We start from the raw sequence: 16,805 nt of genomic DNA on the forward strand, positions 1-16,805 counted from the left end.
GTTAACCATTTTTAAAGATAGTGTCAAGTTCCCTCCACTTCCCTTTCCACAAAAGGGACAAGGTAAGGCCTTCCTGTGGAATAGAACAGACACTTTATATGTTGAATGATTTTTAATCAGACAGCTGAAGACAGACACAGAGCCCACAGTGGGGCAAAGGAGAACTCTATGATAAGAAAGGGATCCCTGTCTAAGCCAACATACTCAGGCTATGTACAACAGAAGTCACGGAAGGCGCATGGCCAGCCCAGGATAAGGGCACCAGCAAGCTTGAAACCACCCAAACATTCCCCAACCCTGATTCTTTATCCCAAGTAGCAAAGGGTTTCCATGGGGATGGTGCCAATTCCAGCATTTCTGGTCCCTGGAATGGGTGGGAACGGCCCCCAACATTAACCATCCTTGACCTCACGCATGTTTTTCAGTGTACAGCCAATGTCCCTTGTCATGTGTCAGTTGGCCCACATGTCCACCAGCCTGGCTGATGAGAGCAGACACCCTGGGGGAGGGAATGACAGGATGACACCCCTGCCTGCTGGGTCACCAGGACAGGAGGAATCACCCAGGTTCCAAGTTAATCCCAGCACTTCTCTGCAAGCCTGCGCTTGTCCACCACCACGTCCCTCCCGGTGGACTTCTCAGAAGCCATCTGAGGGCAGGGAAACTGATGGCGTAAAAAACAGTATGAAAACTTTGACAGAAGGTCGCCCTCTCCTAAGCACAGGGAACCAACTAAAGGTTTTAGTTACACAGGCCTAGGCTCTCAAACCAGCTTTACCACTTATGAGTTCTGTGACTTTGAGCAACTTGTGCCTTCTCCCTAGATCTTTCCTGACCTGTAAAATGGGGACGAGACTTGCCTCACAGAGTATGACAATTAAACACATGGGGACTCCCATCCAACCCTGCTCCTTTGCCCTGGAGCTCCATCTCCTTTTATACCCAGGCCCAAACAGAGCCTCCCCAGTTTCTCCCAACAACCCTGCAACAGGCAACTATTCTGCCCATTTACAGGTGAGAAAACAGAGATCCAAAGATGATGTGATCTGCCCAGCAACTCAGTGGCAAAGCCATCTATATTAAAACCTCACAGTTCCCTAAGGGCTTGTGAATGTATCATCCCCCCAGATCCTCCTCACAAAGACCTTAAGGGTTGGAACCAGAGCTCAAGCATAGAAGTGCCTATGGTCTGGGCAGTGGCTGTGACTTCTGCTCTCTGCCAATATGCTCTCTTCTCCTGAGAATTTTCTTCACTCATTTAAGCAAAGCCTGTCTGTGGCAGGAGAACAGACAAGATGTCACCTCTGGGTCTCTACTGCCTCGGACCCCCAAGAAAAACCTGAAGAAGAACATCAAAACGGGGCAAGCAGAATCAGTCTCCAGGGCTGAATGACACCCTGCAGACTCCCATTTGAGAGAAACGGCTGCAGCACCCCAGAGCGTCCCGCCCCTGCATCTGCCCAGGCATGACCGGACCCTGGTGGGCCATCTCAAAGCACCATTGCCACAGCAGCTGGATCTGCCACTGCAAGAGCTCCAGTAATGGATACAGTGAGCAAAAGGGAAAGAAAAAAAAGACATCTCAAGCCACAAACAAAATCAAGAGAACAGGGAAAATACTTAGCCTTCAGGAACACTGTGAGAACAAAAAATAACATTTTTAAACTCTTGAATGTGACCTTTTCAGTTGCTGGATAAAGAAAGCACTTGAGTTGCTTAGCAGCACCATTGACGAATGTCTTTATGTTACCTTTCAACACCTCACGGCCACCCTTTCCCACTCAGGTCCACAAACCGCCTTTCTCAGCTCCGGCTGTAACCGCCCACATAAGCACCATCTCCAGGTCAGGCCAAATGCCTTAGTAGACTGGGTGGAGAAGAATCGATTTCTTACCAGGATCTGTGCAGTTCTTGGCTGTCTGTGTCCCATTCACTGGGGCCATCAACTTTCTATTTCTCCACGTGTCTGGCAGGACACGTTTGCTAGCAGAAGCTGTTTTGTGCCCTGGATTGGAAAATAAGTTACAGATACCATTAGGTTAGTGTGATGGCTGCATTTCCAAAATGATCTTATATTTGTGTATCTATGTCAGCAACTGCCCTGTTTGCCTATTTGGAGCCATCTTTAGGAATTGATAGGTTGATTGGAAGTATAACATAACCTGCTTACATACAATGGTCTGTTTCCCGGATCTAGTTCACTGTTTCCAGTCCCAGATGGGTCAGCATGTGACCTGACCTTGGCCAAGACTGAGGTGGTCTCAGCACCTCATAGGTGCAACAAACGGTTTAGATAGGTGGCCCTTTAGGTGTTCTTCCAGTAAAAGACACTCTCAGAGGGCCCCTGCCCTGGAGGAACTACAAATGAATAGCAAGTCAGCAAGCAGGTGGGCATGATGCGGTCTGGCTGATACGGTCTGGCCCAGTGCTCCTCACACTTGAATGTGCACGCAGATCACCTGGGCATCTTGTTAGAATTCAGATTCTGATTCAGCAGGTCTGGGGTGGGACCTGGGATTCTGCACTAACAAGCTCCCAGGTGGGGCTGATTCTGCTGGTCCAGGGGCCATACTGAGCAAGTGAGAATTCGTGGACGCCCACAACCAAACACACTTAAACTCCTAAAGGTAATTCCTGATCCAGCAAATAAAAATGATCCTCATGTTAAGACCTTCAAAGTATTCATTTACCTCTCCTGATGCTCATTGCTTCAGCTGAGTAATGATACCTCTTCCATAATGCTGACATCTAAGAGCCTCTAGGTATGTTGTTATTTCTGGTGTGTAATTGGGGAGGGGGGTGGAGAACAAAAAACAAAAAAACCACTGACTTGCCCAATTGCAAAGCACCAGGTACTAAGATATTCAAAATAACCTTCCTGGGTCTCATTGGAAAGAGCCACTTTTAAACCCTGCATCCTCAAATCACAAAGTAGGTTTCGAAAGGCAGTTATTTCGAAAACTTTAATCAAGTTCCGCTTGATTTTACCTATCAGTGTACACCTCTAAATGGTCTCTGGATGTTGATGGCCTTTCTAACTGCTCAAGAAGGTACCACCCACTTTACCTCCGTGTCTTGGTGTTTAAATCACCAGCATTTCTTTTGTTTTTTTACATTTGAAAAAAAAAATGAAACTAAAAGGTTCACAGCATCCAACTCAAAATGAGACGATTAGGGAAGTGAATGTCTCCTGAAGGTTACACATGGGGTCACATCCCCCTAAACAGATTTCTTTGATTAGTTCCGTCTCTCTTTCCGCTCCACCTGAAATTTGCATAGCCTAAGCTACTCCCAAATCCCTCTTGGAGGAGGGGGCACAGGTCGAGGCTCCACACACCCGCCTTCTCCCTCCGTAGGAGTTAAGGGGAGTTGAGAGACACGATGCTGATACATGGCAGCAATCCCCCGCGGCAGACTGCCCCAACGCTTTAGGGTTGGGGAAGAACACCTCAGGGCACCCAAGGGACCCCTTTGAACCAGGACAGGGGCGAGACGCAGTGGCAGTTCCTGCGGCTCTGCAGAATAGGAAAGCCACTCAGTTTCGCCCACCCCAGACCAAGAGAATCCTGCCTGCACCCCGCAGTTGCGCTGCCCATTCCGGGCACACTCCCGGGACGGAAGCGGTTCTTGCTTTCGTCTTAGTAACACACACCTACAGCCGTGTCCTGAGCCCCCAGGGGCCGCGCGTAGCTCAGGGGAACCGGCGCCACCACGCAGAGCGTCCATCAGCCCTTCTGGGCGCGCTCTACCTGCCCGGCTGGGAGGGGACTGGATGAACCCTTGGGACCAAGCTGACGAGGAAGAAGGGGGAAACATCTCGGAGCCGCCCCGAGACTCCCCAGCCAAAGACCCCAACTCCCCAGGAAGAGGGGGCCCGTACCAGCACCCACCCAAGTTGCCGAAGAGGCCGGACGCACAGCACACCAGGGCCAGCACCGCGCACACGAAGCCGACTTGCTGCGGCAGCATCTCTCGCCTCCTGCGAACTTTGAGCGGCCGGAGGGTCCCGCGGAGCGCCATTCCGGAGCGCCTGGGTGCCGTCCCTGGGAGAGGACGGGGAGCTTCAGCGGCCGGAGTGCAATCAGTGGCCGATCGGCGCTGGAGCTGTAGCAGTAGGTGCGCGGCTCAGAGGCGAGGAGCTCCGGGCCAAAGCCTCATGTCCCGCGGGCGAGGTCTGCGGAGGAGCCCCTTGGGAAGGTGGAGACGCGCGACGCGGCCGGAGCTCAGAGTCCCGTGCGCGGCGTGCGCGCTCCGCGCACCATGGCTCCGTGGCGAGGAGGCGACGCCGGCACGGTGGCGCTGGCGGCCCGGGCTGGCAGGGCTGGCGCAGTCCCGGCGCTGAAGCCGCTACCTGCCCGCTCCGCTTCAGCTCGCTTGCCGGGCCACAGCCCTGGCAGTAGCGCCGTGGGAGCACTCAATGCGCCCCCGCGCCCCGCTCCGCCGCGCCCACTCGCAGCATCCTCCTCCTCCAAGTTTGGCGGCTGCCGCTCCGGCTGCCAGCAGGCGATGCTCCCCTGCTTCCCGGCGAGCCGGCCCGGGCGGCCGAGTGCGCGCAGCGGGAAGGCGGGCTGGAAGCACGGGACCTGAGACCCTCGCGGCGAACAGGCTGGACGTCGGCCCTCCCAGGGGCGAGCTCTACCCGGGAACTTTCTCTCCAGCTTCTCAGCTGCGGGCGCCTGCGTCTGCGAGGCCGTGGCGCCTCCCGCCCGCTGCTCTCGCCTCCCTACTCCTCCCCTCCCGCCCGCCTCTCACCCCCCGCCCTTCCCAGCACGTGTACTCCTCCCGTAGGGCGCACTCCCGGGTGCACTCTTCCCTTCCACCGTGAGGTCCAACTACTGACCAATATAATCCCCTTCTTTCTCCCTTTTTCTCTCCCTTCCCATATGGAGCAGCAACGAGCCCTTCCTTTACCCTCTGAGGCTGCTGCAGAGAGAAACAGGTTATGGCACCGCTGGGGACTCTTAGAACAAGGGTTTCTGCAGAGCAGTCGCTCCTGTCTGGGCTCCCTGACCCCCGAGGCCACCCGAGGCCCCGCCATACCCCCTCTCCCCCACCCCGCCACCCGCCATGGGCAGAAGATGCAGGAGACGATTAATTGGTCATGCAGAGCTAACACACAGGTTTGCACCAAGCCAACAGGAGCCTGGACCCGCTGGGACCAGCTCCTTCAGGGCTCTCGGGACTGTTGGGGACCTGCGAGGCCGCGACACCGACCTGCAAAAAAGCTGCAGACGGGGCAGAGAGGGAAACCATAGAGATCTGCGGGCCCCACCACCGACAGCTGAGCTTTCGATGTTCCTAAGCCTACCATTTCCCAGGGCTTTCTGGTTTGTTTTTTTCTCTCTCCTTGTTGGTCGGCTCTCCGGTGTAAACCGCTTTAAAAATGGGGCAGGAGGGAAAATTTCAGAACAGCAACTGAGGGGTGATACAGGTGCAGGCAGGTGGAGGGGACCCCAGCCCAGGGGGGTGTGTGACTACCCCTAGGACTGACTTCCTTCCCGGCCAATTCATCGCCACCTGTTTAGTGCTGCTAGGGGTTAAAATCCTTTTTGGAACAAGGCCAACTCTTTAATTAAATAAATACATACCCACCGTGTGCAGGCCCTGTGCCAACTGGAGAACAAAACAATAACAAATGTATGAGACCCATTCTCTGCTTTCAAGGAACCCTAAATCAAAAGGGAGCAAGGCCCTTAGATAAATGCCCCATTTAGGAGGGTCCTAAAAATCACTGTTGTGCAGAATGTGCGTTGTTCACTCACAGCTCACTACACTACTGTGTGGTCCTCCGCAGCATGAGAATTACCTAAGAGCTTATGCGACGCACAGGCTAAGATTCCACCCCAGACCTACTGAGTCAGAATGTACATTTTTAACAAGATCCCTTGGAAATGTGTGTGCACCTTCACGTGTGAGAAGTGCTCCCTTTTCGAACCTGCTCCAATGACTCTAGCCGGTCACCACCCTCACGGTTCCCTCTGGACCGAGTAAGCAGGGATCATTTTGCTTGTGTTAGTCTGGCATAGTGACACAGGTTAGAGATGCCAGAGGGCCAGGAAGGGAGAAGGCTCACTGATTATTTTCAGCAGCTCTGTTTCAATACCAACAAAGATAGTGAAGGCATGAACACAAAACTAATTGCAGTGGAAACCCCTAGAGGAAATGAAATGGAAAAGGCCAGGGTTCTGTTTTTGTCTGCAGAGATGCCTTGACACTGAGGCTCACTCTCTGTACTGGTGACCTCAACCAAGCATGCCTGCCTGTGACAGAAAAGACACTTTTCATACGTTTGGAGAATTTTCTTCTCATTGACTAGACTGTACAAGGATGCATTCAGCAGTAGCAAATAGAAGACTATAAAACATTGTTAAATATGGCACTTAGAGAGCTAGTCAAGGGCCCTTGGCATCAAATTTAAGCCAAAGGAAAAAGTTAAAGTGCAAATATGCTGTTGTCCTGTCCATAAAACAGTGTCAGGGTCACATTGGTTAAAGCAATGCCAATGAACAAAATGGCATCTTGTTACTAGCATTTAATATTTTCTTAAAACTTTTGTCCATGGAGCTCACCTAGGGCTGGTGAAAATACGTGTTTTTGAATCCAAAACAGGCCAAAGGAGTCATTAGGTGTCTGTCTTTAGACATTTAGTCAGCTCTTTAGTAGGACATTTTCTTTTCTTTGACATTTTTCTCCTGCTTTCAGTTAATAGTTAGAACGCTTGGAATAATTTCTCATGCACAAATGGATTCCTTTTATTTGACAGTTTAAAAAGCAATTCATTTGAAATTGTACTTTTCACTTTATTTAAATAGTGCCCATTACCAAATAGCCTCAGCTCCAGCTCTAATGACTCATTCTGCAGGAGAGAGAATTGGGTTTTCTGTACCTTTTGGATTCAAAGCATTCAGGAGCATTTTCTAAATCAGCAAAGGCCATGGGACAAATGGAAAATGCGTTGCTTGGTTCATCCTGGCCCTGGCTTCAATGCCTTTGGATTCAGAATATCTCCTCTGCAATTGTGTCTTCTGATACAACACTGCAGGGAATTGTCTACATGGCCAGAGTTTAGGCCATTTTGTTAGGAAGTCTCAGCCCAGGGGAGGTGGGTACCATATTTTTCCTTAACAATCCTTTCCTGTGACATGATGAGCTTCACCATTTAATTCATATCTTACTTCATTTTAAAAAGTTTTCTTTGCTAGAATGACCTTCTCCATGACTTCTAATTTCCACTTTGCCTTGAAAATGACTGCTCATCAGCCCCGGATAGGCAGCAGTTCTCAAACTTCAACATGCTTCGGAATCCCCTGGAGTTTGTTAAAACTCAGGTTGTTGGACCGCCCCCTCCCCAACTCCACAGAGTTTCTGCTTCAGTAAATTCAGATTCAGAGTAGGCCCTGAGAATGTGCATTTCTAACAAGTTCCCAAGTAAAATTGATGCTACTGGTCCAGGGGCCACATTTTGAGGAGCACTGGGCTAAGGGATGCTATGATGACAGTCACAGCACTAAAACAGCAGCAATTTGTTTCCGGCTCGGGCTTCTGGTCTACCAAGAGGTGTGTGTCTTGAGGAGGGGTCAGTCAGGTACCCGGAAGCAGCCACAGTCTCAACATGGCTGTTTGCAGTGCCCGAAGGCAGAGACCTCTGGCGCCTCCTGTGCTGACCATTAGATGCTCTGGCCAGAACATGACTGCTCTCACCTCTACTCACCACTCATGGCCCCAGACTGGTCACATGGCCCCACCAATCCGTGAGGAGGTCCAGAAGTACCATTCTTCCACTGCAGGCTAAGATCTGAACTTTACAATGGGTGGCCTTGATGACGACCACATCAGTGCAAACCTTGCCCCTCTTCCTTGCTTTCTAAGACCTCCCTTGCCTGCCCCTTCCTCTTCTCTAGTAGAGTTGATTCCGCCATGTCCTAAAGCCCCTGGACTACATCTCCATTCTAGCATTTCCCTTTTTTTTTTTTTTTTTTTTGGAGACAGTCTTGCTCTGTCACCCAAGTTGGAGTACAGTGGAGCACAAACTCAGCATTCAGCTCACTGCAACCTCTGCCTCCCGAGCTCAAGCAATTCTCATGCCTCACCTTCCCGAGTAGCTGGGACTACAGGCATGCACCACCATGCCTGCTAATTGTTTGTATTTTAGTAGAGACAAGGTTTCACCATCTTGCCCAGATTGATCTCAAACGTCTGAGCTCAGGCAATCCACCTGCCTCAGCCTCCCAAAGTGCTGGGATTACAGGCGTGAGTCACTGCACCCAGCCTCATTCTAGCATTTCTATCTCATTGTTTTGTGATGTGGGTGAGATTATCTGTCTCCTTTTAGTGGGTGAAGGCCTCAGGAGTTGCCATCTTATCCACAGCTCTGAACACAGCACCCTGCCATTAGGTGCTTCATATATGAAGTATTTATTGAATGAGCAAACAAATAGATAAAGAATAGTTGCCCCTGTTATATGATATCTGCTCTACCACCACTTCAGCCCCACCCAGGCAGCGACCCCATCTTCGCTGCCAAGGTTACCAGTGACCTGTGAGTACATCTCCCAGAATGTGATCCTCTTACACATGTTGACTCTTACTAGCCACCATTCTTTATGTTCTTGACAATGTGTGATTCTGGTTTTTCTCTTCCTTCTTTGACCAGCTCTTCTTGGTCCTTTTGGAGCACAGCTCTCCCTGGTCCTCTGGGGCTCTGTTCTAGTTCCTCTTTTCTTCTCACCATTTACCCCTCTTCCTGGGAGAGTGCCTTGTTGCTCTCTGCTACCGACTCACAAGTCTGTATCTCTAGCTGGAAACTTCTTGGTCATTTCAGCCTGCATGTTTGGGGGATGAACCCATGTCTCCCACATCTCTCCTCACAGCCCATCATCAACCAGGCGTAGGACTTGTCCACTTCTTGCCATCCCTGTTGACAGCTCTGGGTGCATTTCCCACCTGGATCACTACAGCAGCCTCCTTAACCAGCTTCTCTAACCCCAGTCTTTCCGTCTCATTCCCTTCTTCACCCAGCATCTGGAGGAAGAAAAATCTGATTATAACCCTTCCTTCCATAAAACCGTCAGAGGCTTTTTGGATAAACTTCCAAGTCTTTCGCTTGGCTTTTTAGATCCCACATGGTCTAAGCAGTGCTTCCAACACTGACTACACATTTGAATCACCTGGGGAGCTTCTCAACCACCAGAGGTGGAGGTGACTTCGGCATCAGTATTTTCTCCAAGCTGCAGCTGGGGTGAAGAAACCCTGCTCTAGACCCTTCTGGCCCTTCCAGCCCAATCTGTCATCATTCCCCTCCTTCAACTCCAAGCTGCAGCTATTCTAAGCCTCTTGTGGCTCTTTCTTGTTCTTCAAGGGTGATCCTTGTCTCATTTGCCTAGAACATGCTTCCCACCTCCAAAGCCCCCTTACCCTGGATAACTCTTCCTTTGTTTCCAGTCTTAAAGGAGAGATCATTTCCTCTGAAAAGCATTCCAGGAGCCCTGAAGCCTGAGTTAGGAGCCCCCTTCTGTATATTTATGGTGCCTTGCATTTCTATCAATAATTCATCATACTGTACAGTAACTGTCTACTTCCTTGTATAATATATAGTTTCCACCAGACTGTAAGCTCTATGAAGACAGGAACTACCATGCTCACGATGTGACCTAGTAGGTACTCAATAAATATTCATGGAAGAAAGAGACCGGCACACTCAGCCCACACTCAGCAAATGTGACTTGACTTGTCATGTTTCTCCCATTGTCATCTGCCATATGCAGTATTTTCACCATTGTTGGATCTCTTGAGTGTGTCTTGTAGCCCTAGGGAGAAGGCAGAGCCAGAATTAGCATCCCCATTTTACAGACACTCGGGGAGCCAAGATCCTTCACAATTAAGTAGCCTGCTCCAATTTGCATGAGTAGTCAGAGAGACAGCTGGATTTGAACCCAGTCTTCTGCCCTTTAAACACCCTCCACCTGCCACCCCATGCCACAGATGCTCACCCTGACAGGCAAGCTGATTAGCTTGTGGGATAAGTTAGTTCCTGTAGAGACAGAAGGCTGTGTGCCACAGCGGTCTCCTGCCTGGGTCATCTCATGGTCACTGACTCATGGTGGGAACCTCCAGCCAAGGGGGAAAGATGCTTAAACAGACAAGGCCTGGGGTTCCCTGCAGTCATCGTGTGTAGCTGCTACATATGTTGTAAGGCTGCTTCTCAGATTCTTGGGATTTACTGTTTTTGTTGTTTTTGCTCAAGTTGGTCTCAAACTCTTGGGCTTAAGCGATCATCTTGCCTCCACCTCTTGAGTAGCTGGGATTACAGGCGTGAGCCACCATGCCTAGCAGATTCTCGGAATTTAAACATGGAAATAACCAGTCCCTTTGCTCACCACTCATTCAGAAGACATTTATGGAGCACCTAACTGTGTATCTATTTACAGTTCTCTATTTTACCACACCATAACCCTATAGGAACATATGAGTTAGAGAAGGCTAACATACCCTGTCAAAGAAACCCAGCACTGGAGTGACCTGAAAAACAAAGCAATTTCTTTTTTGTATGCAATAGCCTTATAGAGCAATCCAGGTGTGGAAGGAAGCTCTGCTTCTCATCATCACTCAGGGACCCAGGTTTCTTCCACCTTGTGGCTCTGCCATCTCCTGGGCATTATCATCATCCCTGTGGTCAAAGCTGATTCACCTCCTCACCTGCAGTCAACAGGAAGGGGGAGGAAGCACGGTGGAGGCATGCTCAATGTCACAAGTCGTAGACCCGGAGGTGGCCAGTGTCACTTCTGCTTGTATTCCATTGATAGAAACTTAGTCACATGACCACACCTAAACAAGGAAGTCTGGGAAATGTTTGGGCAGCCTGTGCCCAGTGAGAATTCTGTTACTGTGGGAGCCAAAAGGGACGTGTAAGTGGGCAATGATCAGCCTCTACCAGAGTTATAGAAGTGTCACTAAGTGACTAGTCCAAGCTCTCCCAGGTAATAAGTCACAGATCCAAGCCTTCACCTCAAGCTGCAAACCAGAAAGCACCCCCAACCCACTTCCCCCTGATCACTTAGCTCTTGCCAGTCTAAGAGTGGAAATAAGATAGGTTGGGATGACCACAGGGGACAACAGGAAGAGCTATTTGGCAAGGGCTCAAAAGGGACCTCCAATTCAGACCCTTCCTAATTTTCTGCTGTTGGATTGGCTTCTTCTTGCTCCGTATAAGCTGTGGCATTACACAAAAGCCAGATTTCCCTTTATGACCAGTGCACTGCGCAGCCCAAGGCTAGAGCAGCTTGGGTTTTTGTTTTTCTGTGACCATGCTCTCTCTTGCTTTTGCATTTCTTCATTTCTTGCTAATGGCTTGGGCCTCAAAAGCTCTGGCCTCTGCATCTCTGGAAGGGCCTTAAATATATGGGGAGAAATGACAATTGTGCCAGGAGAAAAATGACAAGTGCTAGGAGAGTGGAACAGACAGTGTTGGAGGAGATTTTCATCAAAGGGAGATTCTGCCACAAGGGGAGTTGCTAAATGCAGCTGGGACTGCTGGGACAGACACATCTCCAACTCAGGTGCACGTTTGCCAAATCAATCCCCAAGGGAAACCAGTACACATGGTGAGCATCTTTCAGTCCAGTGTTTTGTCGGGAAGTGTATTTTGCTTTGAGTTTTTTGTTTTGTTTTGTTTTGTTTTGTTTTTTTGAGATGGAGTCTTGCTCTGTCACCCAGGCTGGAGTGCAATGGCAAAATCTCAGCTCAGTGAAACCTCCGCCTCCCGGGTTCAAGTGATTCTCCTGCCTCAGCCTCCTGAATAGCTGGGATTACAGGCACACGCTACCACACTGGCTTTTTTTTTTTTTTTTTTTTTTGGTAGAGGCGGGGTTTCACCATGTCGGTCAGGCTGGTCTCAAACTCCTGATCTCGTGATCCGCCCACCTCGGCCTCCCAAAGTGCTGGGATTACAGGCGTGAGCCACCGCGCCCGGCCTGCTTTGAGTTTTAATGAGGAAAATTTTTACTCTGACCACTTCAGAGGCTCCCATACAAACATTCCTGCTAATTCCCACTCAAAAGATGGCCAAGGCTCGGAAGTCAGAGATGGACAAAGCTCTGAGGACTGAGGTCATATATTTTGAACATGGGCTACTGCCTGGGTAACCTGAGTAGCTCCCTGTGGCATCTGGGTGGAAATGCTGCCCCATTGTCCAGAATGCAGGGGCAGTAAGCCCAAGCGGCCAGCTTGGGCAGCTGTCTGCAGGAAACTTGCCAGAGACCAGGCCAGCGCTTGCTAGACATACAAGCTCTTGTCCCCAACCGGAGAACTCGGTGTCCTTTGGTCATTACCCAGATAACATCAGAAACTGCAAGTCAAGCAATCAGGCCATTGCAAACAGGTTCAGTCCCTCTGGGAAAATGTCTTAGTCCCCATCAGACTCAGTACCTAGCCCAGCACTTTGTTGTAGTAACTCTAGCTGTCCCCAAATCTCATGAGCTTAGCACTTCTACAGCTTATTTCTCACTCACATGAAGTCCAAAAATGGATGGATTGACAGGTGGCTCTTCTCCAAGTGCTTATTCAGGACTCCTGGTCCCTTGCATCTTGTGGTTGTGCCATCTTCCACACATGGCCTCTGGGGGTGCCAAGCTCATCTGCACTGAAACAACAGAGGGGTGAGGACATGGAGAATCCTACGTGGAAGGTTTTTGTGGGTCAAACCTGGACGTTGTGACTGTGCATCCACCCACATTTCATGGGTTAGAACTCAGCCACATGGCCACGGCCTCCAGGAAGGCTGGGACATGGGGTGAAGGAGGAGAGGAAATGGCTTAGTGGGCAGTCATCTTGCTAGGGCCTCAGCAGGAACAGTCATAACAGATCCTATTTCTCTATCCCTGCTCGGGGCCAGGCAACGTTCAAAGAACTTTCTTTTGCTGACCCATTTAATCCTTCCGACACCTCTCCAAAGTAACTACCATTGTGATCACCGGTTCACAAATGTCAGAGCCCAAGCCTCTGAATCATTAAGTAACTTGCCCAAACTCAACACACATCTAGTAAGTGACCAAGCTGGGATTCAAAGCCAGATGGTCTGGGTCCCAAATGCCTGCTCTTAACCATCCTGATGAGCCTTCCTGCCCAAGTCCTCCTTTTATAGATGGGGAAATTGACACCCAGAAAGACAAAGCTAGATGGAAACTCAGATCTGTTCTAGGTTCAGCCTCACTCTCCTGCACATATAAGCTATCAGTAAACACTTGTTAAATGAGTGAACTGGTGGTTCTGCCTTTGCAAATGATCGGAAGTGAAATATAAAGCACCTCTTTAATGCTAGATGCCAATTTTTGCATGGCTCACCATCCTTGCATGGAGGCAAAAAGCTGAATAGGAGGCTGGGATGAACACAGACTCAGCTCATTCAAAAATAAATTAGCAAACTGCAACTCTTTTTGGGAATTTTGAAAAAAGGCCCAAAGGAGATTTACTACTGGGTTGCATAATCAAGTGCCCCCAAAGTAATACTAATGCTTTAATGGCTGTTATGCAATGTTGATGGGCCTCTATGACTCAGTGTTCTAAATTAATTTAAGGGATTTCTGATGAATTTTGTTGGTTAGCTTTGGGGGACTCTCCTCCCCGCCCCCAACCCTTTTTTAACCAGGTTCTGAAAGCAAATCCTCTAGCAAATTCTTACTATAAGATGAAGATATTTCAGTTAGGAAAATGCAGATATTCTAGAAGATATCAAAGGAGAGAAAGGAGCTCTTTTGTCATCAAAACACACAATTAAGTTTTCCCCTCTGCCAAAAGCTAAAACCGTCCTCCTCTGGGTCATGCATGTGAGCAGTCATAGGGCCATTCAAGCCGAGAGAATTCTAATCCCTCAGGCTGCTGGTAAATAATAATGTATTAACTTATTATTAGTATTCTGTTTCAAAGGCCAGTGATCAAAAGACAGTTAGCAGATGGCCAGAACGGTAAGCTTTAGAACTCAAATTGAACTGCTTTTGAATTCACACTTCACAATGGCCCTCTGTGGATCCGAACTTCCCATCTTGCATTCTTGGCTCTGCAAAAACCTTCTAGAACCTTCTATCAGTCCCCTCACAAATGCCCCCACTGCCTCGAGACACATCTGTATGTGCAGGCTGCGCTTTATAATGGGAGACAGGAGGGGATTCCTGCAACCATTTCTTAGCGTCTCAGCCTTGCTCTATAGGAAGAGAGCCTAAAGTGGAAATCCTGGTGTCTTTGAACAAGAAAATGTCTGGCCTTGAGACACATACGTTTGGGACATTTGTGTCCTTGAGCAAAACTGAATAAGTAGAGCCCCAGTGACCTGTAAGATAAAAAGCCTTTCTGATACAGCAGTAATTTTCTCCTTGCCACAAAACATTAATATTCAGTAGCTGAGTCTTATAACGAAGAATCATGTGATGATTTTTAGAAGCATTCACACTGGAACCAAGGAAGAAACTGGGGATGCCATGGCCTGCCCAAGATGGAGCTGCTACTGGTCCCTCTAGTTTTCCCATTGTCTGCCCTCTTTTCCATAGTTTCTGTCCCACATTCCCCTACATCCTATCAAGATACCAAAATCTCATGTCATACAGTTTCACATCCAAATTTCTATAAAATCAAACTTATTTCAGAGGTATTAGCTGGTAAGAGTTTAAATGCAGTGGCCTACCATTTTGAAGGTCACGGAGGCCTTTGAAAATCCAATTAATCCTATAGACCTTGGTCTATATTATCGTATAATATACACACAAGACCTTGAATATAATTTCTGGAGTGGAACCCTTTCCCCAAAAGCCATCTTCTAAGGACTTTCAAGAACCTGTGGTTTAAGGTGGATCTTTATTATTCCTCTGAGACATCACCCAGGACTGTATTTTAGAAATAAACTAAAAGACCAAATAGCCTCAGACACTAAAGAAGCAAAGGCCAATTTCTTGTTGCTTCTCCAAGGAAAGAAAGAGAATTCCATTGTTGATACTGGAAGAGTGTAGAGGCCCTGTGGTTAAATACATTTTGGAAATATTGGATGTTGTAATCCCCTTTCAGAGGCCTACAAGGCATATTATTGGCGCTGGGAAGATCCACAATGCAGCATCTATTATTTTGTGGAATTCAGCATTTCTGGAACTTATTTCACCCTGGAATCCTTTTTGCTCCCATCACTAGTTAATATCCCCATAGAACTGGTGTTTTGAGAAATATTGATATAGCCTAATCCCTGCATTTTGCATAGGGGAAACTGAGGCCCAGAAAAGGGGCATGACTTTCCCGTGGTCCCAGTGAGTTAGTGATAGAGCCAGACCTGAAAGCCTGGTCTTCTGGCTTGTAACTCTATTTGGCAAATTGCCTCAGTAAAAGGGTCTTCTTTGGGGATGGGGAGCAGTCTGGAGGACAGAAGGCAGAAATAGCTATGTCTGTTCACTTAGGGTGGGGACATTGTCAGTGGTCCTGGTTTAATGCTCAATACCCTCCTCAGCTCATCAGAGCCCTGATGTGCCTGTGGATTTTGTCCCATGGGTAATACTCTGAGGGCCTGGGGTGCTCATGATGAAGGCCCAGCAGGACCAGCCCAGCATGGGTTATAGAATGGGAGCTGGAGTCCAGACCTGGATCTCAGGGACACTCTTACGTTTCTGGTGATCCTACCTGGCATCAGTGGGGAGACCCAATGGACCATGCCTAGGAGGACACACAGTGGGCACATACCTTGTGACCAAGCCAAACCAAATGAATAGGAGCAGAAAGGGCTCTGATGGGTGTGAGTGTGGTACACACTGGGTCCCCAGGATATGGGCAGAGAGGTAGAAGCTCTTCCCCAGTTGTATTAGGGATACACTGCACTCCCGAGCTGTCTGTTTAAAATCTTCCAATGATGGACTCCATCCTCCCTCCCTCCAAAGCCCAGTCAGCAGCTAAATGAGGATCCCCTCCCCAGCACCTCCCAACAGCCCATCCCCATAGGGCACCTGCTGGTTGCATTTTCTCAAACACTCTCTGAGCCTCTTTTTAACTTCCCAAGGTCGTGAGTGTCCTTTGGCTCATTGCTAAAGACACAGCAATCATGTGATTTTTTGCTCAGAAGTCAAAGGATGCTAAGGATTGCTAAGAAGTTAAAAGGAAATAGTCTGAGGTTTTCCTGTTAAAAAAAATAAAAACAAAGCAACAATCTCCTTGCTTTGCTTATAACCATGTGAAAATTGCATGCATTACTCTGTGTGGGGAGACCCTGGAAATAAAAATAGTTCCTTTGCTAAAAAGAAAATAATGATGCCTTTAGTGGAGGTCCAGAACTGCTCCCAGGAGAGTAAGCTGTGTCCCTGCTTTCCTTATAGAGAGACCAGGGTCCATGGAGCTGCCTGCATGCAGGCCCAGCTGAGGCCCTTGCAGCCAATCAGTGGTGTCCATCTGGACTGACAGATGTTGTGTTGAAATTGAGAAGTATGATTCAGTCTTTAGACTCAATGGGAAGGAATACCCATGACCATGGGGTGGGGGGTGGGGGTGCTGGGTGGGGATGCTCAGGAGCAGACACTGGGTGAGCATTTGTAGTGCCTGGACAAGCCCTCGTTCTGGTCTTGGCTCCATCACAAACCTGTGCGACAATGGGAAAGTCACTTCACTTCTCGGAGCTTGAAGCTCCTCATCTCTAAGCGATGGGGGAGTCCCTGCCAGTTCTATAAGTCACTCCGAGCCCCTCCTGTACTAAATGCCCCCAAAAGAAAGAGCAGAATACTCAGGGAGTGACCTTTTGCCCTCCAGCCCAGCCTGGCTCTGTCAGTCCTTGCTGTGAGTTCCGCCAGCCT

General features: G+C 49.0%; 1 protein-coding gene and 1 long non-coding RNA gene across 2 annotated transcripts in view; both read right to left on the reverse strand.

Annotated features, from left to right (window-relative positions):
- Nucleotides 1–1,894: 1,894 nt before the first annotated feature.
- Nucleotides 1,895–6,936, reverse strand: LOC117070999. Its single transcript, XM_033190820.1, has 5 exons — nucleotides 6,887–6,936; nucleotides 5,309–5,375; nucleotides 5,119–5,214; nucleotides 3,891–4,682; nucleotides 1,895–2,005 (listed from the first exon to the last, which is right to left on the reverse strand). Exons 1-4 carry the CDS (start codon nucleotides 6,934–6,936, stop codon nucleotides 4,224–4,226), a joined length of 672 nt encoding a protein of 223 aa, XP_033046711.1. The 3' UTR covers nucleotides 1,895–2,005; nucleotides 3,891–4,223.
- Nucleotides 6,937–8,229: 1,293 nt separating this feature from the next.
- The window catches only part of LOC117071521, a 67,760-nt gene continuing 59,184 nt past the window's right edge, over nucleotides 8,230–16,805 (reverse strand). Inside the window, exons 2-3 of the long non-coding RNA XR_004432335.1 lie at nucleotides 12,507–12,637; nucleotides 8,230–9,806 (exon numbers count right to left, since the gene is read on the reverse strand). This is a non-coding gene — a long non-coding RNA (uncharacterized LOC117071521). The remainder of the gene's footprint in view (nucleotides 9,807–12,506; nucleotides 12,638–16,805) is intronic.

The sequence above is a fragment of the Trachypithecus francoisi genome, unplaced genomic scaffold, assembly GCF_009764315.1.
Source record: "Trachypithecus francoisi isolate TF-2019V2 unplaced genomic scaffold, Tfra_2.0 Lachesis_group3, whole genome shotgun sequence".
Classification (NCBI taxonomy): Eukaryota; Metazoa; Chordata; class Mammalia; order Primates; family Cercopithecidae; genus Trachypithecus; species Trachypithecus francoisi.